Source organism: Taudactylus pleione, unplaced genomic scaffold (assembly GCF_031769625.1).
Source record: "Taudactylus pleione unplaced genomic scaffold, aTauple2 ptg000309l, whole genome shotgun sequence".
NCBI classification, from domain to species: Eukaryota; Metazoa; Chordata; class Amphibia; order Anura; family Myobatrachidae; genus Taudactylus; species Taudactylus pleione.
The window spans coordinates 5,298,739-5,325,034 of record NW_028284710.1 but is presented as its reverse complement, the minus strand read 5'-3'; the positions used below and the strand labels follow the sequence as shown (position 1 = coordinate 5,325,034).

General features: G+C 43.5%; 1 protein-coding gene across 2 annotated transcripts in view; it reads right to left on the bottom strand.

Annotated features, from left to right (window-relative positions):
* Window positions 1-15,137: 15,137 nt before the first annotated feature.
* PIGM (phosphatidylinositol glycan anchor biosynthesis class M) overlaps window positions 15,138-26,296 on the bottom strand; it is a 38,519-nt gene continuing 27,360 nt past the window's right edge. For both annotated transcript variants that reach the window (XM_088442305.1, XM_088442304.1), the window contains exons 5-6: window positions 16,949-17,050; window positions 15,138-15,614 (exon numbers count right to left, since the gene is read on the bottom strand). In XM_088442305.1, the coding sequence (XP_088298431.1) occupies window positions 15,444-15,614; window positions 16,949-17,050 (273 nt within the window). In that variant the 3' untranslated portion in view covers window positions 15,138-15,443. The remainder of the gene's footprint in view (window positions 15,615-16,948; window positions 17,051-26,296) is intronic.

Here is a 26,296-nt window from a genome sequence, read left to right as displayed (position 1 = left end):
CAGTGTAGCATGCAGTGTGACCTGGAGGTAGTGTGGCATGCAGTGTTACATGCAGTGTGACCTGGAGGCACAGTGTAGCATGCAGTGTGACCTGGAGGTAGTGTGGTATGCAGTGTGACCTGGAGGTAGTGTGGTATGCAGTGACTGGAGGTACAGTGTGGCGTGCAGTGTGACCTGGAGGTACAGTGTGGCATGCAGTGTTACTTGGAGGTAGTGTAGCATGCAGTGTGACCTGGAAGTAGTGTGGCATGCAGTGTTACCTGGAGGTAGTTTGGTATGCAGTGTGACCTGGAGGTACAGTGTTGCATGCAGTGTGACCTGGAGGTAGTGTGGTATGCAGTGTGACCTGGAGGTAGTGTGGTATGCAGTGACTGGAGGTACAGTGTGGTATACAGTGCGACCTGGAAGTAGTGTGGTATGCAGTGACTGGAGGAACAGTGTAGCATGCAGTGTGACCTGGAGGTAGTGTGGCATGCAGTGTTACCTGGAGGTAGTGTGGCATGCAGTGTGACCTGGAGGTACAGTGTAGCATGCAGTGTGACCTAAAGGTAGTGTGGTATGCAGGGCAGGGCCATCTCTTCCATTGGGCTTGTCGGGCAGTTGCCCAAGGGCCCGAAGCTTGTAAGGGCCCGCCAACCTGCCCCCCTGCAGCCAAGGCCAGTTGGTATATTTGTGATATTTTTATAAGCTGGCAGCCGCTGCACTGTATTCTGATCGCTACAGCGAGCGGCCAGGAAGATGGTCGCGATGGTCAAGACCACCGCGACCATCGGATTTGCGACGAGACCCTTGTGGTAGGGTCTCGTTGCCGCAAGCCCCAGAGATTTCGGCTCTATCAGAACCGGAATCTCTCCACTGACATCACTTGTGATGTACACGGGGGCCGGCCCCAGACGGTAGGCATTCCCATGGGAACAAGAAAAAATTCCCTGCACAGGCAAGCCAAGTGGACTATTTTTGGGGGCACTATTAACTGATGACAAGTGAAATAGTATTTGATATGATGTATAACAATTAAAACATCAATTTTATTACTCTACTCAATAAAATATTAGTGCCGTGAAACACTGTATAACGAAACAACACATACGACAATAAACATACAATGATCTAAAATCATCAATCACAAACCTTGTCTGAGGAGATAAAAAATGAACTCCTATGACAGGAATAGTATGGGCGAAATTATTAAGAAATGGCCATCTCATGTATGGAGATGATAACATGCTAGCAAGCACAGGAATAGATCATGAATCAGAATTGTAAAAATCACATTAATTGTTGTGTCTCTCATTGGTGGTACAAGAAATATGTATATCTCAAACCAAAATGTATTCACATATCAGATATTGTTGTCGGTACAAAGACATATCCAATGCACACCATAAGGATAAGATTCTAATGATTCATACCAGTGTCTAAAAGGTTATCATGGGTCATCAAATAGTCACAATTGGTTAAAGCAAAATACCTTGCAAATGAAAAAATGTAATCAACAATACACTTATACTGCAACATACCACTATTGTCAAGTGGTGAAACCTCACATCTTCTATTGAAAAACAATTACCATTAAATCACAATTCATTAATTGACCATTGCATAAGCATTAGGAAAAAATGTCAGTTTTTTATATATCACTATTATTAATTAGTGAAACTTTACATTTGCCACAGGTGACCAAAATACTTTATATTACATCTCATCATTGCATATGCATGGTCTCATCAAGCTTATTAAAGTGACTGTATGTCATATGTGAAATATTTTCCAGGTTGAAGAAAGAAAAAAGTAAGGCACATAGAATGTCTCTCCACTTCTGCTTACACTCAGAATAATGCAAGCCGAGTGATGAGAGAGTGGGAAGACCTGTCTATGGAAACAACAGCCAGGTGGTGTCTGTTAAGGATCCGAGGGTGTTAGGTGAGCTCTGTTACCAGAGCATTGCAGAGTCCAAATGCGCCCCAGATCAGTCAGACCACTGCCGGAGGGGATAGAAAATACCTGGTTGAGTATCTGTGCCAGTGAGAGATTGCCTGTACTGTGCTGCATAGAAACATCCGATCAGCTGCAAACAAAACCCTGTGTAGAGAGTGCGTTGTCTGTGAAGTGCCGCCCGATAGCGGTCACATGCAGACAGTCAGCTGGTCGGACCATAGGTGACGCGTGTTTCGCCCGGATGCTTGTTCACACAAAGGAATGCCCAGTCCATGGGAACGCCTCCGTCTGGGCAGCCACCCCCCTCGGCCCGCCCACCAAAGGGGGCGTGCTGTCACTCAACATCGACAGCACGCCCCCTTTGGTATGAGACCCGGAGCGACGGATTGCCCGTCGCTATCCGGGTCTCGCGCATGCGCACGACGGAGCCGGCTCCGTCGTTCGCATGCGCTCTGGGCCACCATCGACCCGGTTGTGAGCACCCAGCGCTTGCGACCGGGTCTGAATGAGGCCCAGTGTGGCATGCAGTGTGACCTGGAGGTAGTGTGGTATGCAGTGACTGGAGGTACAGTGTGGCATGCATGGTGATCTGGGAGATGAAATACAAATGCTAGTTTCCAGTCTTCCGGGATCAATGTTCACATTAAGGCCCTCATTCAGAGCCGCTCGTAAGCGGCCGCTCGTTCGTTCTGACCGATGTTCGCACATCTGCGCATGCGTACGGATTTTAATATGCATGCGCGAACCAGTCAGTGCGGCCGAAAATCGTTTGTTCGCTATATAGCGAATGCCTGCTATTTTGAGTGACAGAAGGAGGCGTATGTGGGTGGTAACAGGGGAAGGTGCTTGAAAACGGGGGTGTGGAATTAGTTCGCAGGCGTGCTTAAAGGTCAAAACGGGCGTTTTAAGGGAGTACATAATTAATACAGCAGCGTCATTGACCACGTCACTTGTTTTTTTTTAACTCCGAACTGCTCGCAAAATAGCGGTTGAAAAAACCAGCCACAAGAATAGCGAGCATACGCTGTTCGATGTACTCGATCAATCTAATAAATAGCGGACATGACGTATGATGCGAGCGGCAAGGGGGCGTATATTTCAAAATAACAACCGCAAGTTTTGCTCGCTCGTTCAGACTTAGAGGCGTGAACAGACCGCAATTAGCGAACGGTTCATTTGAATAGCCACCCCTTGTTTTAGAACGAATGACCGCAAATAGCGAGCGGCTCTGAATGAGGGCCTAAGTTTGCTACTACTGCATTCATTTTGGTTTGTTTTCTCAAAGAAGTAAGTACCACGTATTCATATATGAATGTCACAAATGTTTACCAGTTCATAAATTCATGTCTACTGCTAAGTTGCACTTGACCGAATCACGTAGTGGCAGGGCTGGCTCTAGGGGTGTTCGACCGGTTGCGGAAGCACAGGGACGCCACCCGTAGAGGGGGGCACCCCTCCCCAGCATCCCGATTTCAGCGGGACACTACTGTACGGTCAAATCGGGAGGCTGGGGACCCCCACCACCACAGCTGTGCGGTGGTGCCAGACCCCCAGAGTGTGACTGGAAACCGCACGCATGCGCGCGGCAACCATTCACTGACGGGAGAGGGCTGGGGGAAGCCCAGCCAATGACTGAGTGCTGGGCTTTACCACCAGCCTGACGTTATTTGGAGGCGTGCCATGCGGGCACGCCTCCAAATAACGTCACACAGGGGGCATGGCCTATGGTAATCAGGCCACGCCCCCAAATTTGGTTGCGCGAGGTTAGGGCGCTCTCTCAAGAGCCGGCACAGGGTGCTCAGAACCCTGGAGCCGGCCCTGTGTAGTGGTTATTTGGTACTTGTGGGGGGTTAACACAGAAAAAAAAGTGTCACATAGACAATCTATAAAACACGATATGAATGTTCTGTACACATCAATTTATAATTCCAGCCCTTACATGATCATTCCGGGATACTGAGGTCCAGGCAGCCATACGTTGCAAGTGGCTAGAGCAGCATGGCGATGGCGATGATAGTGGCAACTTTGCTTCTCCTTCTTCTTTTGAAATAGTGGGTGACCTCAGCTGTGACTCAACCTTTTGAAATGGATCTTTATATACTTAACAATGATTTCAGGGATGGCAGGCAGGTAATATAGACTACTGTTTGCTGAAAAGAATTGTGGCCACAAGCCTTTCCCTTCTTAGTTGGTTTGTAAATATTGATCTACATACAAGCATTGATAGTTACAGGAACTGTAACTGTAAAACATGCTAGGGATATATCCAAAGTACATAATGGATGAATATGTAAAAATGCTCTTTGATGTTGCCTCATTTTTATGACAATACTGTGACATCACTATTCTTTACAGTGATAAAGTAATTATGAGGAAGATTAATCAAATTATCTAATGACACACATCACAATTGTCGAAGCTGGATATTTGGCTGAGACAGAGGGCCTGATTCAGACCCGGTTGCGAGCACTGAGCACTCGCAACCGGGTCGATGGTGGCCAACAGCGCATGCGCACGACGGAGCGGGCTCCATCGTGCGCATGTGTGCGACCCGGCTAGCGACGGCCAATCCGTCGCTCCGGGTCTCGCACCAAAGGGGTCGAGCTGTCAATGTTGAGTGACAGCTCGCCCCGTTTGGTGGGCGGGCTGGGGGGGTTGTGGTGGCACGGAGGTGGGCGGGCTGGGGGGCACAGAGGTGGGCGGGCTGGGGGGGTTGTGGTTGCTGTTGACTGAGGTTTCATCTTTGATGCCGGGGTCTGGATCCAGAGCGCGTGCGTATGTAACGACTGTACCTTGTGTCTGTATAATTTGTTTGCGCTAATTGTATTTAGATCACAGCGTGTAACTATCTGTTTTTATGGTGAATAGTAACTTTTTGTGCTTTGGAATCACAATCAAAGTCTGAAAGCAATTATTTCTTGTGTGACTCATAACGCTAAACAGCGACAATTTTAGAGTGTATAGATAGATAGGAATCGATAGTTGGGGGCTCGCAGTGTGAAATCACGCTACTGGTCACGCGGTAACACTCGGTCAGCGATCTCTCAGCAAAAGGGTGGAGGCGCCATAAGCAGGAAAGAACGCATTGTGCCTTCGAATACCTGCTACCACTTTGTTGCTGAGAGCCAGCTACCTGTTATTGTGTGAGTTCAAGGAGACCTGATTAGAATCCATGGACAAGGGAGGAAAAAGTTTGTTTTCCTTCGCTGATAGAATTTCATGTTAAAAGGGGAAGTCGCACAATAGCGGAAGGGTAATAATACGTTTTGTGTAGCAGACGCATTATTGTGTATGCGACTAGTCGCACAATAGCGTATACGTATTTCCTGTATTGCTGCCACGTGTTTTAAACAAAGCCGTTGAGATTGCATTGTGATATTGATAGAGTGATAGCATTGTTGTAAATATCTTAGTCGGTGTTGCCAAAATCTGGGAGAACGTTTATTTTTCTGCGCAGGAAAAGAGTGTGTAACAGTGAACGTATGTTGGTAGGGGTAACATGTTCCCTAGTTAAGTGTATCGTAGGACCCTTAAGTGCTAGGCGCCAGGTGTTGGCCTAGTGGCTCGGTAGTAGATACCGCAGTCTATACACATAAGCAGGTGTAGTTGTTGTCTTGTTGTAGGTATCGGTTCTCAGTGTGATTGCAGCATTCAGTGATCAGTTAGGGTTATTGGGCATAGTAATTGAACCGCACAGTTGTGGCAAATTGTGATTGTGAACTGAGCAGAGGGTGGACGAACTCACTGAAAAGGGTAGGTGCTATTGGAATGCCTACATGCTAGCAGTGAAAGGTAGTCAAAAAGGGATTAGGTGCGTGGAAGCAGCATGGTTATTCTTCCATAGGTGCGTGGGCGCATCCTGTTAATATCGTCCACAGGTAAGTGAAAGTAGATTTGACGTTCTTTCACCGATCTAAATCTCTATTGAAAAGTTTAGCGTTATTTTCCCAAAGATGGGAGCCAAACAAATGGTAGAGATGTTAGATGATGTGCTGCTGTTGGAAGCGCCGCTTGGGTCGGCACGGCATATTATGCATACTAGGTACGGTGCTTATGCAACTAGGTACTGTGATGTATGGTTTAAAATGACGAGGAAAAGTGTAAAACCGTTTCCCAGAATTGGCAGCTTTGATAAGGAGGTAATGAACAATGTCCGAGATAGCATCTGTATGGTGCACTCTCAAATGAAAAAGATAAAGAATAATGATTGTTTAAAACTATGGCAGCACGAAGGGGATACGTGGCTCAAGGGTGTGCATTCAATGCAAACCAGTGTCGCGTGCACGATACAGGGGAGTGTGCATGCAGTGCTAAACTGTGGTGCATATGCGCCGCGAAATAGCACGCACGCACGCACAGCAAGGTAGAGTGGCGGAAGGTATTGCCAGTGGTTCACGCGCACCACCACCGCCCTACGCAGATGGGAGTGAAGGTACAGTCTATGTAAAAACTCATAAAAATGTAACATGTAACTTGTACCCTCTCTTGAATAATTACAAGGAAAATGTTTTTGATGTAGATGATGAACCTGTTGTTATTTCTGCCATTTCCCATGCTGTACACATGTTAGATGCTCCATCACAACAAGCACAAGTGGTGGCCCTATCTTCATCAGTGGTAGTACATCCACTGCACCCGTAGAGGAATTTGTTAACCCTATACATAGCAGTAATAGGCTAAATCCCCAGCCAGGTAACAAGGTCAAAGGTAACAGTGTGGCTGGTATCCATCCCATCCGGACAATAACTGTTTCGAATGGGAATGCGGATGCGAATGGTGTAGTGCCCACAAGGGAGGTAGCAATACATTGTCCTTGGACAAGAGCTGAGCTAAATTCCATAATGAATGACTTCCCTGACCCTAAGAAGGAATTAGCAAAATGCCAAAGATTTTTGAAAAATTTGGGTAATGCTCACGAGCCAACCAATAAAGATTGGCGAGTGGTGTTAAGGGCGTGTCTTCCACACAATGCCGACGTGAAAAAGTTTATCACGGATTGCGTATTGGAAGGAGATGGTCCCTTAACAGACGAGGGTAACCAAGGTAACATTACCCGCATAATAACTCAATTGGGTGTATATTTTCCAGTAGTAGTTAACTGGAGTAAAATTTTCACCACAAAACGAAAAGAGAATGAATCTGCAGAGGATTACTGTACCCGAGCTCTGCAGGCTATCACCCAGTACACTGGGATAGAAGATCTTAAAGAGAGCACTCACCATAGGGAAATGGTCATCACGGTGCTTATGGATGGTCTTAAAGACAATCTAAAAACCCGAGTCCAGACCTGTCTACCTGGCTGGGGAGGAATTGCTGTAGACACACTTAGGGAGTCCACTATTGAGCATGATAAAAACATCCTCAAGAAGAGAGAGACCCAGAGCGAGAAGCTAATGGCTGTTAGTATTCAAGCTCTACAAGCAATGAATGTAACATCACAGCCATCAGACACACATGCACCTGCACAGCTACATGCCCTCACCAATCCTGCACCGCCACAAACACAGCCCTAACCCACTTATCACACACAGCCACAAAACCCATACTATCCACAGCCACCATATTACCCTCAAAATCCTTATCCACACCCACAATCTTTCCCTACCTCTCAACCCACACAGCAACCCTTTCACCCACCCCACTCACGAATGTGCTTTAACTGCAACCAAGTGAGACATGTAAGTAGGAACTGTAAGGTGAATAAGGTAGGACCCCCTAACCAGGGAGTACCTGGATATCCACATAAGGAATATACACAGAGTGCAGGAAATTTCCAACAGTCACCAGCTCCAATTGTGGCCTTAAATGCTGTATTGGAGAGTGAGAGTCAACGCTAGGGGTCAGGTCATACCTGTAGTCTACAGACAGTCAGGTTAACGGGAAGTACTAGGGAAGAACCGGTGATGATGGTTGATACAGCTGGTACTAAATATCCTTTTCTTGTAGACACAGGGGCGACCAGATCAGTGATAAAATCTCCAGCTAATTTACAGGTGACCAGCGAGACAATACCAGCAATGGGTGTAACGGGTAAAGTGCAACATTATCCTTTAACCAAATCCACAGAGGTTACTATCGGGCCATTGCATACCAGGCATTCTTTTCTCCTGGCAGCAGCGGCTCCTACTAACCTACTGGGAAGGGATTTGTTATGTAAGATGGGATGTGTCATATATTGTACCCCTGATGGGATATTTCTAGATATCCCAGAGAGAGTTGCGAACAAGGTGAGGGATATGTTGGACACTCCCCAAAGGTTAATGTATCACTCTACCTGTTCAAGTAAAAATCCATCTCAGGTAGATCAAATGTTATCCCAAATACCAGATTCACTTTGGACCAAGGATGGACAGGACACTGGATTAATGGCAAATGTAGCTCCCGTAATGGTAAATCTAAAAAGCGGTAGGCAAACTCCAAAAATTCCCCAGTACCCATTAAAACAGGAGGTAGAGATAGGGGTTTATCCCATAATTGAGCGGTTATTACAACAGGGAATTTTATTCCGTACAGCAAGTGTAGCCAATAGTCCCATCTTTCCTGTGAAAAAGAGTGGTGGGAGGGGTTATAGGCTGGTACAAGACCTTAGAGGGGTTAATAAGGTAGTAGAAAGCCAATTTCCCATAGTGCCAAATCCAGCTGTCATTATTATGCAGATCCCACCAAATGCAACCCATTTCACTGTCATTGATCTCTGTTCTGCTTTCTTCTCTGTACCTCTTCATCCTGACTGTCAGTACCTATTCGCTTTTACATACAGGGGTGTACAATACCCATGGCCACGATTTCCCCAGGGCTTCATAGACAGCCCTAGTATCTTCTCCCAGGCCTTACACGACTGTTTACAATCTTTTCAACCTGCCAATGGATCTGTTCTTATACAATATGTGGATGATTTATTATTATGTTTTGATTCATTTATGTCATGTTTAAATGATACTAAACTTTTATTGCTTCATCTCTCGCAAACAGGACACAAGGTTGCTAAGGACAAACTACAGCCATGCCAGTCCAGAATTAAATACTTAGGACTGCCTAACCCAGGGGTTACGACATCTGACAAATTACAGAATCCAAGCCATACAGACCATGACACTGCCGCAGAACCAACAGCAAATCCGTACCTTCTTGGGAATGTGTGGATACTGCAGAATGTGGATCCCAGGTTTTTCTATTTTGGCTTTGCCATTACAGTCTCTTCCTCAAATCCCGATAAAGTCATACACACAGAGGAATCAGAGCAGGCTTTCCTTAATCTTAAGGATAGTCTGACAAGAGCACCTGCACTGGGAATACCTGATTATGAAAAACTTTCGATTTGTATTGTACGGAAGCTGATGGGTGTGCAGCAGGTGTCCTCAAACAAAAACATGGTGATGCCAGTAGGCCCGTTGCATACTACAGTGCACAATTGGACACTGTGGCAAGATCACTCCCAACGTGTTTAAGAAGTGTAGCAGCACCGGCTCTATTGGTCAGTAAGAGTTAGGATGTGGTATTAGGCCATGATATGATTGTCTATACTCCGCATGTTGTATCTGCTTTGCTAAACTCTACCCAAACCAGGCATGTCTCCTCAGCTAGATTCACAAAATGGAAACTAGCCCTAATAGCACCTGCAAACATTACCATCAAAAGGTGCAGTACGTTAAATCCAGCAATGTATTTACCATATGTGCAACATGATGCACAAAGGGTGGAGAGAGGTGAGTTGCTGGCGAAAGGTGAGTTCTGCAGGCATATTGATGCACATGATTGTATGGAATATCTGAATCAAACCTTTACTGCAAGACCTGACATACGGGATACACCTTTAGAAAATGTAGATGTGACATTTTACACGGATGGGAGTTGCCATAGAAAAACTGACAGAGTTATGTACAGGTTATGCTGTGGTAAATGACGAAGATATGATAGAGGCCGAACCTTTTGGTCCACCACACTCGGCCCAAGTGGCGGAACTGGTGGCATTAAGTAGAGCGTGTGAATTAGCAGAAGGTAAATCTGCTAATATCTACACTGACTCTAGGTACGCCTTCGGGGTGGTACATGATTTCGGGGCTCTATGGCGTCTGAGAAATTTTATGACAGCAGCAGGCAAACCAATCGCACATTCCAGACATATAAAAGGATTACTGACAGCAATCCAATTGCCTAAGACAGTGGCGGTATTTAAGTGTAAAGCCCATACATGTGAGGATGATCCGGTGTCACTGGGCAACAACAGGGCAGACAAAGCTGCCAAATGGGCAGCAGGGATAAAAGTAAATGTGCCAATTAACCAAATGATGTTTCAAACGATTGACATGCTGAAATTAATTGAGATGCAAAATTTGTGTTCCATCCAGGAAAAGGCAGTCTGTAGGTCCAAGGGATGTGGGAAAGAGTCCTCTGGAGAGATGGACAAGGTAAGCCAGTGGCTCCCAAGACGTACTACCCAAGCCTGGCTGAGGCAGCGCACGGTCTGACTCACTTGGGAAAGCAAGGTATGTGCAAATTGGTTAGAGCATACTGGTGTGCACCGGGTTTTTCTTCTCAAGCGGAAAAGAGAGCAATGTCCTGTCTGACCTGCTTGAGGAAAAACATTGGGAAAACGATCCCTACCGAACCATCCCACATTCCTCCGACTGACGGACCTTTTCAGGTAATACAAATTGATTTAATCCAATTACGACCCTGCAGGAATCTCAAGTATGTATTAGTGTGCACTGATGTGTTTTCTAATTGGGTTGAGGCATACCCAGCTGCCACTAATACTGCTGCGTTTACTGCTAAGAAAATTGTTCCGGAGTTTCAGATTGAACGTGATAGGGGTACTCATTTCACAGGTGATGTCTTCCAAAACATGTGTAAGTTGATGGATATTAATAGTAGACTTCACACCCCCTACCGACCGCAAGCCAGGGCCAAGGTGGAGAGGATGAATGGTTCTATTACAAACAAATTAAGTAAAATCATGGCAGAAACTGGACTGGGTTGGCCAGAAGCACTACCACTTGTCCTCCACAGTATCAGGACAACTCCTAGACCCCCTCTCAATCTGACCCCTTTTAAATACTGTTTGGTAGACAACCTCATTTGATTATAAGTCCGCAGGAAGATTTGAACAGTAACAACGAGGTAACTGTAAGGTATCTTATAACAATGAGTAAACAGTTAAAACAGCAACAGCAGAAACTGAAATTGTTGTCACATATGCCTGAAACAAGCTGTCATGATGTTGAACCTGGAGAATTTGTTATGATCAGAAATTTCTTGCATTCAGGTTGTTTGACAGATCGGTGGGAAGGTCCGTATCAGGTGTTGCTGACGAGTACAACTTCATTGAAGGTGGCGGAGAGAGATACCTGGGTCCATTCCACTCACCGTGAGAAGGTCAAACAACCGGTGGAGAGACAAGGCAGAATCGAGAGAGATAACGTAGACCTGTCAATTGCGAGTCTGTTTCCGGAAGGTTAAAGGTTACAGTGAGATACCTGAGCTAAAGAAATTTGTAGATCCTTGTTTTCAGCAATGGATTGGTCTGCTGTGGTTATCTTTGTGTTTTCTCCCAGAGTCCTCATTATCTTGGGTTGTTTCGGGATCTCTGGTTTCTGTGACAGAGGACAGAGGATGGAGAGGGGAGCTGATGGTGATATCAATGGAGTAGAGTCAGGAGAAGGATTGCTAAACCAACCGGGGGAGTATCTGACCAAACCCAGTACAGTAATTGCTAAGAGATCTGCTATTCTGGACACTCGGAGACAGTGAGAAGGTCTATCATCTGAGGATTATTGTATGTGTGAGTTCTGTGGGTCCGTAGTCAATGAGAGATAGATCCAACAGTGCCAACCTAAGTATAACCAGTATTGGGGTGGGTATCCTTTAGAGGATTATCATACCATGGTGGGCAAAGTTTTAAACCAAACCGACTGTTGGGTGTGCTCTCAAATGCCCCAAGGACAGCATAATGTAGGGTTAGTGCCATTTCCATTAAATATCTCTGAGATTTTAAAATTACAACAAGGGAAGACACTGGATGGAAAATTTCTTAACATCAAACCACCCCATTTTAAACTCCACCAGTACCAAGTAGATAAATCACTTATATGTTTGAACATCACCAACTACAAATGACCCAGGAAGTTGGGAGGTGACGGTGAATAACCAGACGTTGACCTTCTCACTAAAGCTGGCCACACACTAGACCAACTTACATCCAACAAGCCAACTTGTTGATTGGTTGGAATGAAAATCTGGTAAGGAATGGGAGTAAATGATGATCAGCAATTTGCTCCCAAATGCTATAAAACAGATGAAAATGGTCATCAGACAAGTTTGTTAAATGTTTGATCTAATAAATTTGTTCAAACAACAGTTTTTGTCCATTTTCCGGCGTTTGGGAGCAAATTGCTGCTTGTCATTTGCTTTCATCCGTTACCAGATTTTCATTCCAACCAATCAACTAGTTGGCTGGTTGGATGTAAGTTGGTCTAGTGTGTGGCCAGCTTTAGAGCTGATCATGAGCCTATGAATTGTGAACTGTTACGCACAATTAGGTTGGGTGGAAGACACTTCCGGTATAAATATACACTAAGTAACACCAAAGAAATGGTTGGCAGAGTACCAGAAGGGTACTGTGCTAGGGTTATACAACCAGAAATGGGTATTAGCCAGATTGGAGAACCTGAGATAGGATCATTTGTGAGGGAAATGTGTTGGATGATCAAGATACATTCTATTCCTTATGTTCTCCCCGATGATGTATATTTTATATGTGGAAGGAAAGCGTATAAGTGGCTCTCTCCGCGTTCCGAAGGTTTGTGTCATCTGGGAAGAGTAGTCCCAGAGGTTATGACCCTTACACATGGTGACATGCTTGGTATTCATAAAAACACACCATCACCATATCTTCACACACAGTATGAACATAGAGACAAAAGTAATATGATACCTGATGATGTACATAAAGCCACACAGTTAATTAGTGAAACAACTGGCTTTCAAGTTTTGGTAGCATTGGATCCCACCAGGATCGCTCGGGGTACACTAAATTTTACATATATCCAAGATCTTGCTAAATTAATAGATAATATAACCGAGATGTATGATGACACGTTTAGATATACAGGTAGGGAGTTGCAAGCTTACAAGAAAGAACTCCTGCAACATAGATGTGTTAAATTATTTAACAGCTGTCACTGGAGGGTATTGCGTAACTTTGGCCACCCAATTTGGTGTAAAGTGTTGCACATATATTACAAATACTACCCAAGCCTGCTAGTACAAGTAAACTCCTGATCCTCATATTGGTTGTCATCATAGTATTTGGCTTATGTGTCAGGTGTGTTCCTACTGTGTTGAAATATGGAAAATGTAAAGATAAGGTAAACCGAAAGAATGAAATTTTGTGGGTGGTTAGAAGTAGCAATATGAATACTGAGGTAAATGTAGGACTGCAGTACAACCCTGAACTAGAAGGTACCATCAGATGATGTATAAGATTTAGACATGCATGAAATGTATTATGAAATGTTAGGTTAAAACATCTAAAATAATGTAAGTCCCTATTCCCCTTCAAGACCTCCTTTATAGGATTGGTGCATCCCCACATCTTTCCCATGATCTCCCAAGATCCGCGGTGTGCGTATAAGGGTAGTTTTATGTCCCTCCCATAGACACATTATTGATGGTTTAAGAATCACCTTGTGCCATCCCATAATATAACATTAAATAACATGCCATAATGTAAGCCTAAAATAAATTAATTTTAAAATCAGAGTGTGACAGCATGTTGTTTGCTATCAAAGGGTGGACTGTCGAAGCTGGATAATTGGCTGAGACAGAATATGTTTAAAATTAAATCTGCACGACGCCATTTTGCGACTGGCCGCCCAGCGCCATCTTAGCGAATCTCACACATAAGTACATACGGCGATGCTATTATTTAGCATTGTGCGATTCCCTCGCAATAGAATATTATTAAAAGTCCCCTTTATATAAATGCATACATTGAAATAAACATATAATATGATCAACCTTGCAAAACACGTACCACGGTGTACTCCACAAACACTTAGTTGCACAACGCTAACTAGCGTCTTTTCTCAATATCCCAATACTTACACACTTAAAAAGGATCCCTAGCATTAAGGTTAATATTTAAGGTTTTATTCATTATCAGTAATATTGTGAAATACATGTTATTTGATATCTAAGGTTTAGAATATGATAAGCAGACCGTGTTTGGTGTCATTCTAAACCACTGTGTCTTTGCAGAATTCCGGTTCCATCGGTGAAGAAATCGCAACATGTATCTGCAAATTATGGATCACAGAGAGTTAGGCATTAAAATGTATCCTGTAATGCAGCCAGTGTAGATTATTATGCAGCGGGAAAATGGACACAAAGAGCTGTTGGAGGCTGGATTGTGACCATATGAATTGACCTATGAACTGTACTGTAACAGATGAACCAGGAAGAAGAACTAATGGAATCATGCCAAACTGTTCTATTGTATTGCCTATCTCTGTAAGGGTATATATGCAGGCTCTCTGAAACTAGAGCTCAGTCTTCTTGCTTTGCTGTTGACAGAGGTTTCATCTTTGATGCCGGGGTCTGGATCCAGAGCGTGTGCATATGTAACGACTGTACCTTGTGTCTGTATAATTTGTTTGCGTTAATTATATTTCGATCACAGCGTGTAACTATCTGTTTTTATGGTGAATAATAAAATTTTGTGCTTTGGAACCACAATCAAAGTCTGAAAGCAATTATTTCTTGTGCGACTCATAACGCTAAACAGCGACAATTTTAGAGTGTATAGATAGGTAGGAATCAAAACAATGCATTGGGTAAGAGTAATGGCCTAAAATCATGAGATTTATTATATATTTTATAGCATATTTAATAATTCACATTTTTGTAGTGTGTTGGTATGAATTAACTGGGTTGTCACCCTGTGGGAAATGATTGAAGAGATAACCAAGGGAAGGTAAAAAGGTAGCAGACACAACGTTTTTCATAGCCTGTACCGATTGCTAACATAAAACTAGGCGTACCACATACATTCTAGTCCTAGTCACAATTAAACAGATATAAATGTTCAGGTTACAGCCCCTTTAAACTGACAGTATCAGTACAAATATGGTAAAACCTCTATATAAGCACATTGTTTAGTTTTACGGTTTCTTGTAAACACGTAAAAAATATTTCTTACGTTAAAAATAATCTTCTTTATTTTGTAAAAAAAACAAATTACCATTACATTATCATGAGAAACTCCGGCACACAGTGTTAAGAATAACTCAGCAGTGATTGTTCAAAAAAACTGGCATAACTCACATGCTATGTTCATATAACAATTTCCATCCTCACTTCTCTGCTGATAAGATACTGACCCAGTCATTTATTCAGTGTCACTAAAGTACATAAAGCAGCCACTCATTATTCCCAGCTCAGATAAATGTCCCAGTGCAGAATACAAGCAGGTACTGTAGTAATCCTGCTAACATAAGTAACCACACCTACTGACACTTAGGTTTTCTTATGTTTTCTCTCTGTAGTTTGTATTTGGCAATGATTTCAGCGAGGACGTAACTATTTATAATCAGAAAGAACAAGCCAGCCAGCCAAACTAGTAAAAATGTATTTTGTCCTTCAAATTCCAGAAAGTAGGCAGGAGCTAGCCACATGGCCTGTGGGAGACAGGAAAACAGTCCTTTAGTTTCAGTTGTACAAAGTACACAAATAGGGGAACATGAACAGCAACTGGAACACACTACAAAATTATTTCCTGGAACTGTATTGAAAATCAATCAAAATAAGTCCAGTTTATTGTGGGTTCCTGTAGTTTTTAGAAGAAATTTATGGTCAGATAATCTTTAACATGTTATGTAAAACTGAATAACATATATGGTAGCAAATTATTTCACTATAGTGTTGCAGTACTAATAAGCAATGCAGTTGTCCTCAGCAAATGTGTACAATATTTGTGAATACATTTTCACATTTACAATCTATTATACTGAATCCACTACATAAGTAATAGATAAAAAAAATCTAAATAATATTGAAAGTCTGTGTTGATGGGATAATCACAGTTTATCCAGGTAATATGAATTATAATGAAAGATAAATATAATTAGCAGAGCAATATGTCATCCTAAAAGATCTACAGTAGGGATGAGCATTAGTTTGGGGGCTGCAGTATAATGTGTAGGTTAGAATAAGCTATACCCTGAAAGCCCACAGCACTAACACATGTCCATGCAGCAGTATACTTACAGTCTGCAACCATAAATGCCTTCTAACTTAGGGGCTGATTCAGTAGTGGATGGAATTGCAAAGCTGCATGCAAGCAGATTTGCAATTCTGTCCTTGCAAATATGTAAATGCAGAAAGGGGTGTCTGACACCCCCTGCTACAGTTGTGATCCCAGCACTGCGATCAAGGTCTCAGGCTGGGATAACCATTGCATTCATTGGTCGCGTTGGTGGATGGCGCCGTCCAGCTGAGTAAGCGTCCTTAGACGCAGATCCTGGCCTTGGCACTCCCGTTTCCGGGAATACTGTCAATCTACCCCGCTTGTCAATCAGGCAAAGGCATACAGAGGCCTGGGTGCAATCACGCAGGACCCGTTCAGCACTTCCCCATAATATATGCAATGCTGAATCAGGCCCTTAGTGTCCATGCCTGATGCCACTGTCCATTGTTGGACTATGTGTCTGTAAGTTACAGGCAAAGCATACTATGAATGCGGAACGTGTCTGTTGAATTTAAAGTATGTAACATGCTGAATGTAATTCTATTTAGTGACATAGCCTTGTTTAATACACACATTGCAAGAACAAAATGTACTATTCATGACATTATTGAAGACAACTGACTTTTTTTTAACAACTTGAATGTTCAAACTGACATGTTCATATTGGCATTTTTATTGCACCGTCCTATGGGATTAAATACTGTAGCAAAAAACTGATGCATGAGATTTTAATAGCCTGAAAGCTGAATGTAATAATTGTGTTACCTGTCCAGAAAACCACAAAAAAAGTAAAAATGTCCCCCGTTGCCATGACATTTGGAGACCAGGCATGACTAGCGGCAGCAGACACAGGTACCAGAGGAAATACTACAAAAAAATTAAGGAAGAATAGTAATACAGATTTAGACATTTTGTCCCCCAAAAGTAGTATAGCAGAAGATAACTTCATTCATAACAGGTAAAAAGCACAACAAAAAACTCAAACCTCACTAGTAACTCATTCCATTAAGATTTAGGGAACCTATTTATTTAAACAAAATAATGTCATAATTGATAAAACACACATACTGGAGAGTTGTATATTTCTGTTTTCATTAAAAGGGAGGATAATAGGGGGCGTGGCCACGGCAGGGATGGTGTAGGCAGCTGGTTTTGCAGGCTCCCCAGCTCACTATCCTGAAAAGTAATCCTGCTAATATAATATTTTAAAATCACACCCAGGATTTCTTGCCTACCCTCCCGGAACTGGAGTGGAGCTGTTTTGCGGCCGCCGGCAGTCTCCATTGTGCTCTTCTGGAGCCACACGAGGTCTGGGCCTTGTTGCCATCCCTGAGCGGCACCATTTCTTAGGCGCTCGCCTGGTCGCCTTGGCGGGCGGGTCTCCTCGCGGCTGTGCGCGACTGAAGATATCAGTCCGTCTGGCTGCTGGTGGTGTTGGGGGATCGCGCACCATAACGGTCCCTGCTCCCGCGGCGGGTCCTCCGATCACGTGTCTCACGATCCAGAAGACGCCGTTAAGTTCCAGTAAGAGGTAACGCTGGTGAAAGGAGGGATTCTGAGCGATACAGAAGGTGCAAAGCCCTACCCTATCTACAACTAGTAGCACCTTGGCAGTCTGCACAGCTACAATACCAGTACCTTCTTTTCTAGCCTGTACTATACAGCAGTCTTATTTAGGTAATACTGTATATACTACTCTGCGCTCTCTCTCTCTTATATATATATATATATACATAACTGCTGTGAGACATTGGACAGTGAGAAGGAGGCAAATATCTGAATATTTTAAACAGGCAGGAAACAACCTGTATCCAGTATTATAATATATCTTTATCTTGTACACAAGCTATGGGGAAAACTGGCAGCGCTGCGGCAAAATTGGAGAAGTATGCTAGATCTTCCACACCCTCTGTTTCTCTGAATAATCCTCCTCAGGGTGCACCGGGGCACTCCTCGGCAGAATCTGGCCCCGCAGGCAACTCTGCCTCTACTGCAGAAGTAACCTTGCACCAGCTGTTAGAGGCAATCACCTCATGCGAATCGAAGCTAGCTGACAAAATAGAGCTAGTACAGTCTGATCTATCTGTTACGTCATGATGTTCAGCGAGTGAGGGAACGAGTAGGTGAGGTGGAAACCCGTATTTCAAATTTGGAGGACTCTCATGCTCCTTTACAGTCTCAAGTGGATTCCTTGACGTCACAGATGGCCTCTATGCAGAATAAGATCTCGGATATCGAGGGCAGACTTCGTCGAAACAATGTAAGAATTGTGGGTCTTCCCGAAAAGGAGGAAGGATCCTATCCCGAAGCTTTTCTTGAAAAATGGTTGATTGATACATATGGGAGAGATTCTTTTTCAACACAGTTCGCAGTCGAGCGGGCACATCGTGTCACCACGAGGCCCCTACCTCCGGGAGCCCCACCACACACATTTATTGCTAGACTCCTCCATTACCAGGACCGAGACAATATCCTCAGACTGTCTCGTACAAAGGGCCCGTTGGAGAGTAATGGGGTCAAAACATCCGTGTTCCATGACTTCGCGATGGATGTACAAAAAGAAAGGGCAAAGTTCCTCCCCATTAAGAGGCGTCTTTGTGACCTTAAACTGCCCTATGCAATGATTTTCCCTTTTAAGTTGCGAGTGGTGGCGGACGGGGAAGTTAGGTTCTTTGCCACGTCAAGGGAGGCCGCCGCCTGGTTAGATCATCGAATGCCTGGTCATAGGCAAATGGTTCCAGAATGACTCTGCGTGGTGATGTTATTACAGCTCTAAACTACACTTATACTTTTTTGGGGGTATATAGGGCTCATATATTATTGATATATGTAATGTATGTAAGTGCTTGAGCTATGTGATAATACTTCTAACAAACCCTCATCCGGGAGGGTGGATAATATTAGTCAGCATTTTCTGTTTTCTTGTTTTTTATGATTTATTGGCTGCATATTGATGTTTGCTAGTGCTGATAGTTTAAAGTCCAAGATTTATGTTCAAATATTGTAGTTAATACAAGCTAGGGGGCCCACCATGTTTTTGGTGGTTGTAAGTATTCTTCGCTCCATTATTTTGAGCTCAGACAAGTTTTCGAGGTAATTGTTTTGCTGGGGGGGTTGTAGTAATTGTTACCTTGAGTTAGGGGTTAATGGTTAGGGATCTAAGTGTGCCTAGGTTGGGTTGGTATACAGGGAGGTGGGTTTTCGGGTGGGTTAGGGGGTATGTTTTTTCTAATGTTCTATTGATATATGTTGATAATGCAATGCGCTGCTATGATACACGTGATGTAATATTCTGCACAGAATCTTCCGATTTCAATTATGACTAAGATATTGACCTGGAATGTGAGCTGTATAAATGATAAGATAAAGCGATCCTTGGTTCTTAGACAGTTGAGACAATATGGATCAGAGATTACCTGTCTCACAGAAACACATTTGATGGGTGGTAAATTGCTCTCACTTAAGAGACCATGGATAGGATGGGCGTTCCATGCTCCTTTTACCTCCTCTTCGAGGGGAGTTTCTATCCTTATCAATAAATCAGTTCCCTTTGTATGTAATACTGTCAAAATAGATCCGGGGGGTCGCTTTGTCTTTTTAGACTGTACAGTTAATTAATTTCATATTTTTCTGTTGGCGGTTTATATTCCTCCACCATTCTCGTATGAAGTACTAAAAAGGGCTGCAAAATTTATTGCTTCTTCTCCGGATACCCCAATAATCTGTCTTGGCGACTTTAATAATGTTCTAAATCTGGCCCTGGATAGATGGCGTAAATCCTCCTCTACTATACCTGTAGCTGGGAGGGGCCTAGATTCATTTGTGTCTGATCTAGGTTGGATAGATCCATGGCGGGAAAAATACCCATCTGCACCTCAATTTTCATGTTATTCTCACTCCTATTGTTCATTTTCCAGGACTGATATGGTCTTGATCTCTAAGAGTATATTGCCCAGAATTTCTAATATTGAATATAAGACAAGAGGTATTTCGGATCACTCTCTTAATATTTCAATTAGATACAAAGGTAGATAGGGGGCAGCTCTTCTGGAAGCTCCATCCCTCTTGGTTATTGCAAATGGGGGCGGGATCGAATCTTGAGTTAACATGGCAGCGATACTTTGAGGATAATGTAGGCTCGGCCCCTATTGACGTAGTATGGGATGCATATAAAGCCTTCCTCAGAGGATCGCTGTTAAAGAGGGTTGCGGAGATTAAGTTGTTTCATAGGAAAAAAGAAATTGACCTAGAGACTCAGTGCCGGGCTCTTGAGATGAAGTATTTGGAAGATGGGCTTGACTCCTCTCGGCTAGCATGGTTAAATATTCAAAAAGAATGGGCTGATCACTTACATGATCGCACTTGTCGTCAATTAACGTTTACCTCACATTCCAGATACTTCCAGTCTGACAGAGCGGGTAGCTTGCTGGCTCATTTAGTTAACCTAGAAAGACCAACCAATACTATTGCCAGGATTAAGACAACTTCTGGCATAATTGTGGACAGGACTCCAGAAATTGCTGAAGTTTTTTTGAATTTTTATAGGGACCTGTATGCTTCTGGATTGACTTGTAGTCAGGTAGAATTGAGGGAATATGTTAACAATGTGGGGCTTCCCACTCTTAATGAAGAGGCTAGAGAGATGCTTGATGCCCCCTTGAGTGCCGAGGAAATTGAGGTTGCTATTAAATCATTCCCAGGTGGAAAAGCTCCTGGGCTCGATGGAATCCCCTTAGAAGTTTATAAGAAACATGCTTTGTATTTTATTCCCAGATTACTAGATATATATAACTCATTATTTGATGGGGGTGTTTTCCCTGCCTCTATGTCCGAAGCGGTGATAGTAGTCCTTCCAAAACTAGATAAAGACCTCCTGGTCCCAGAATCCTATAGGCCTATTTCTCTTCTATCCACTGATGTAAAAATTTTGGCTAAATTATTATCTTTGCGGCTTAACCAAGTTATTGGCAACATAATACATCCAGACCAAATGGGCTTCATGCCAGTCAAATCTACATCAGAAAATCTTCGCTGACTGTTCACGCAAATCCAGATATCTCATGAGAATGAATCCTCTTCAGTAATAGTGTCGCTTGATGCAGCCAAAGCATTTGATTCTGTAGAATGGAGGTACCTGTGGGAAGTTATGAGAGTGTTTGGGATGGGTCCAAGGTTTATCAAGTGGGTACAGTGAGCACTAATTTCTGTAAATGGATTTGCCTCCCCATCTTTTCCGTTGGCTAGGGGCACGAGACAGGGTTACCCTCTTTCTCTGACCTTGTTTGCTCTGGCCATAGAGCCGCTGGTGTGCATACTGCGTTCACATATTGACATAGTTGGTCTCCGGGCAGGTGCCGGAAGAGATACGGTCGCTCTATATGCTGATGACCTTTTGTTGTTTCTGCATGAATACGTGGTGTCCATGCCGGCGGTTCTTCAGGTCATCTCAACATTTGGGGTATATTCTGGCCTAAAGATATCTCCGGTATATATACCTCTTTTCATATTTAGGAAATTAAATAGCATGGTGTCCTCTTTGGTCTGGATGAATAAACGCCTTAGAATTCAACTGAATAATCTTACTAGATCCAGAAGAACAGGTGGCCTTGCCCTCCCTAATTTTCGATTGTATTACTTTGCATCGCAGCTAGTGCATGTGCGCTTATGGTTACAGGGGAATAATGTAAGCGAGCTAGTGGGTGTGTTGGTATCTCAATCTTCACCGGGACATACTCCTATGCAAGCTCTTCTAGCAGAAAAGTGCTCCGTTTGGGACCCCCCATTGTTCTATCAGGCTAATAAAATATGTCAGTTAGTCACCAAATTGATTAAATATGAGAGAATGGATCCAGATACCCCAATATGAAATTCCAGAATGTTCTCCGAATTATCTTGTATTCAGGTGGTTGAGGTATGGAACTCCAGGGGTTTGATATCTATTGGGCAACTGTATGACGGTGGGGTGCTCAGACCCTTCTCCCAATTGAGAGATGAATTTGACTTACCCAATACCTACTTTTACCGTTACCTTTAGTTACGCCATGCCCTGAACTCTCTAAATCTCTTCCAAACATAATAGACTCTCCTCTAAAAAAGTTACTATTAACCATAGGGTCGCGCAAAACCATATCAGGCCTATATTCCTTTATGTTATCTGCTTTTCACTGCTCTGATCTCCCTTCCCTGAGGGAACAATGGTCAGCTGACTTAGGTCATTTGAGTGATGAATCTTGGAGTATAGCTTTAGAATCTCCTAGGTTTTCTACTGCCTCCATCAGGTATCAGCAAATCCAATTTTTTATTTTATATAGGACCTATCTCACTCCTGTTAGGCTTATGCAATTTGCGGGGAGAGCTACAGATACCTGTCCAAAATGCGGGATCACTAGTGGTACATTTTGGCACATGATTTGGGAGTGCTCTATGTTAAATCTATTTTGGGGTAGGGTTATTCAATCTATAGCTGAATTGGGTGTTCCCATATCTATTTTAAACTCCAGTGTTTGTGTTCTTGGGATATCCTGATCTGCTGGACAGATACACCACACAAATGGTTATTAATCTATGTACCTTAGCCAAGGTAATTATTGCCAGATCATGGATGGCTTCGAGGGGACCAGAGTTCAGTTCATGGAACTCACTAGTTAACTCCACTGTGGTACATGAAAAATATATGTACATGTCACCTAAGTCTGAGACTAAATTTGACAAGGTTTGGTATAAATGGATTCAATCCAGGTTCTATGAGTTGTCTAGCAACTTACGACCTTGATTGGTTCATATTGAGTCACATTGGAAAGGGTTGATATTGTTGTTAAGAATAAGGTGTTATTCGGGTGGTCAGGCAGTGCATTACATAGTAATAGTTAGCAGTTAATAGAACAAAGCGGTATATTTTGTTTAGCACAATTAGAATATTAGAAGTATTGGTTGTTTTTTCTTTTTTCTCTGAAGCCGATATATATCGGGGGTATGTATAGTACTACAATTGAATATGTTTCTTTGTAATGTGGGAAATAATTCTAGCTCATTTTAAAATATGTGCTGATCTAATAAGGGATATAATATCGAGAATATGATAAATTTGAGCTTATGATATCTATATTGTGTGAAGATTAGTTCACTTTTCCTGCTATAAGATGCTTAAAACTGTATATGAAATGTATTGTTGTGTTTGTAATGTTTGATTTGTGAAACACAATAAAAAACACTCTATTTAAAAAAAAAAAAAGGGAGGATAATAGCTGGAAAACTTCTACAGGATGTTATTTCCTACAGCAGTCAGTAGCCCACACCTGCCAGTGGCATGCAGAACACTTTAATGCAGCACAGCACCTGGCTGGCTCACGGATGTGAGTAGAAGCAGGGTTGTCAGTTTGTGCTGGTGGCTGGGTGGGAGGACCCGCAGCCATATCACGTGACCTTCTCCTCTGCGCAACACAGGGAGCACAGAGTCAAATGGAGTGAAATTATGATGGGCATATATGGATTATAAGTAGCGTGTGGAGTTTGATGGAATATTGTCGCAACTCACAGATAGGTAGTGGATGTTAGCTTGTATTTTGGGATTGGCGAGAGCTCATACTTAGGCGCTGAGTCTAACATGCTGGCGGTATTCACCTGGGAGCTTTTGACTGAGCTGTGCCCAACACGTAGGACGTGGCCCTGGTTCCCTAATACAGGTGCTAGTGTACTCTGTATAGGAACAGAGGGTTAGTCAGAGAGATTTAGGTTGTACTCTTGGCAAGTAGTGGCCTATGGCCGTAAACAAGATGCAGTCCTTGGGCTGTGTGACAGCCTTGAGGGCTGGCTAGTTGTGATAGCCTTGAGGGCTGGTATGTTTTAGTTTGTTGTGGCCTTTGGGCAGAGGACAAGATGCAGCCTTTGGGCTGTGTGGCAGCCTTGAGGGCTGATATGTCTTGGCTTGTTGCGGCCTGTGGGCCGAGAACAAGATGCAGCCTTTGGGCTGTGTGACAGCCTTGAGGGCTGGCTAGTTGTGACAGCCTTGAGGGCTGGTATGTCTTGGCTTGTTGAGGTCTGTGGGTCGAGAACAAGATGCAGCCTTTGGGCTGTGTGGCAGCCTTGAGGGCTGAAAAGTCTCTGGTGATGATGCGCGTGGTTGTGCACTATGACTCTGAGATGCGACCAATGTCGCCAGGTTGACACTGGCGTTGGTACGCCGGATTGCGCACTTTGGACGCTGAGGTGCGGCCAATGTCGCCAGGTTGACACTGGCGTTGGTACGCCGGATTGCGCACTTTGGACGCTGAGGTGCGGCCAATGTCGCCAGGTTGACACTGGCGTTGGTACACTGGATTGCACACCTTGGACGCTGAGGTGTGGCCAATGTCGCAGGGTTGACACTGGCGCTGGTACGCTGGGTTCCATACTCGGATGTGAGTGCACTCTGTGTCGCTGGGATGACACTAATGGCTGAGGGCAGAGATGCACATCGTGCAGCCTAGATGACACAAGCAGCAAACAGCAGATGTAATGTGGATCTTGCCACCTGGATGGAACTAACGGCAGAGAATAGCCACGGCAAACTGGAATCTGGAACTCGACTGAACAAACAGAAGACTGGTCACAAATCGTATAACACGTGAAAACGCTATCACCGGCATCGGAGCAATGTTCACAGCAGCAGGATATGGACTCAGAAGCCAATCAGGATCAGCCCCAAAATGACAGACAGGAGGTAGACGGAGTCTCAACGAACGCTGGCCGACGTTCACCTCGCACAGGATTAGCAGTGCGGCAGCTTGTGACACTCTGGATACAGAGGTATACGAAAGAGACATACAAATATAGTCGACAAGCCGGGTCAAGACCAGACAGACAAGATGGTACCAGGAATCAGACAATATCAAGGTCAGGGACGAAGCCAAGGTCAGAACCAGAATACAAATCGCAGTACCAGGGAGGAGATGGAGTCAGGAACGTGCAGGAATAATCACGGATAGAACGCTGGAGTAATTTTGTGAGCCTATACTCTGTCACTGTACATATAGGGAGGAGTCACAGAACTCACACTGAACATGGCCCCTGACTGGCACATCCGCCCCTTTAAATTTAACACGTGTGCACATCCCTATGGGAGCCACGGCCGCCTGTACCCTGCTGCTGCTGAATGAGGGAGCCGAGAGTGAGACTCTCATACCAGCAGCGAGTAACAGCTGGTATCCTGCACACTGCAAAATATATAGCTTGTGGAGCGGTTTGATTACATATAAGGGGCATATGGAGGGGTCTGATGGCATATTAGAAGCATATGGAGGAGTTATGGCATATTAGGGACATGTAGTTGGGTCTGATGGCATATGGGGGATATCTGATGGCATGTAAAGAACATTGTGATATTGTCTGATGATATATTAGGGGCAAATGGAGTGGTCATATAAATGTAGAACTAGCATGTTTAGCTTAACTAGATTTTGTTTGATACACTTGTGAATAAAAGAATGGTAGCGCTGATTGACAAAATAAAAACAATTTATTATATCACATGTTGCAATGGGACAAATAAAACAGTGTGTCAATTCAATATCATAAAGGTACAATAAAAGTTACAAGCTGCAAATCTAATTAGAACATGTATCTCTCTGATTAGTCATAAAATAACCCTTATAGGAAAAGGTGCACTGCACATATTTGTAAGAGATCCTATACCTATTCTTCTATCTATTTTCTGTCTTCTGAAGCCTAGATCACTGATCAGATCATGAGTCACTTGGTATTTAGGAACACCTAAGGGTTTCCATAACATTTAGCCTAGAATCCCCTACACTTATACTTCTTCTATTGTGCCGACTTGTTGTTAGCACCACCTATGAAAGTTTCATAATGTAAATGTAAATCATCAGCATAAACCACTTCAGTGTCAGCTTGTTTAAAAAGTACCCAGCAATACATCAAATGTTGTGTGTATCTAATTGCTGATAAAAATGCACTAATAATCTTTTATCAATATTGTGGAATTTTTGTATCAATGTCTGAATGAAAAAAAAATCTGCCTCCAATGTATATTAAAAGCTGCACTACTACCTATGAAAAAGTTTTACTAACATGCCGTGCCTCCTAGAATGTGAATTGTCCTCTCGCTCACCCCCACCC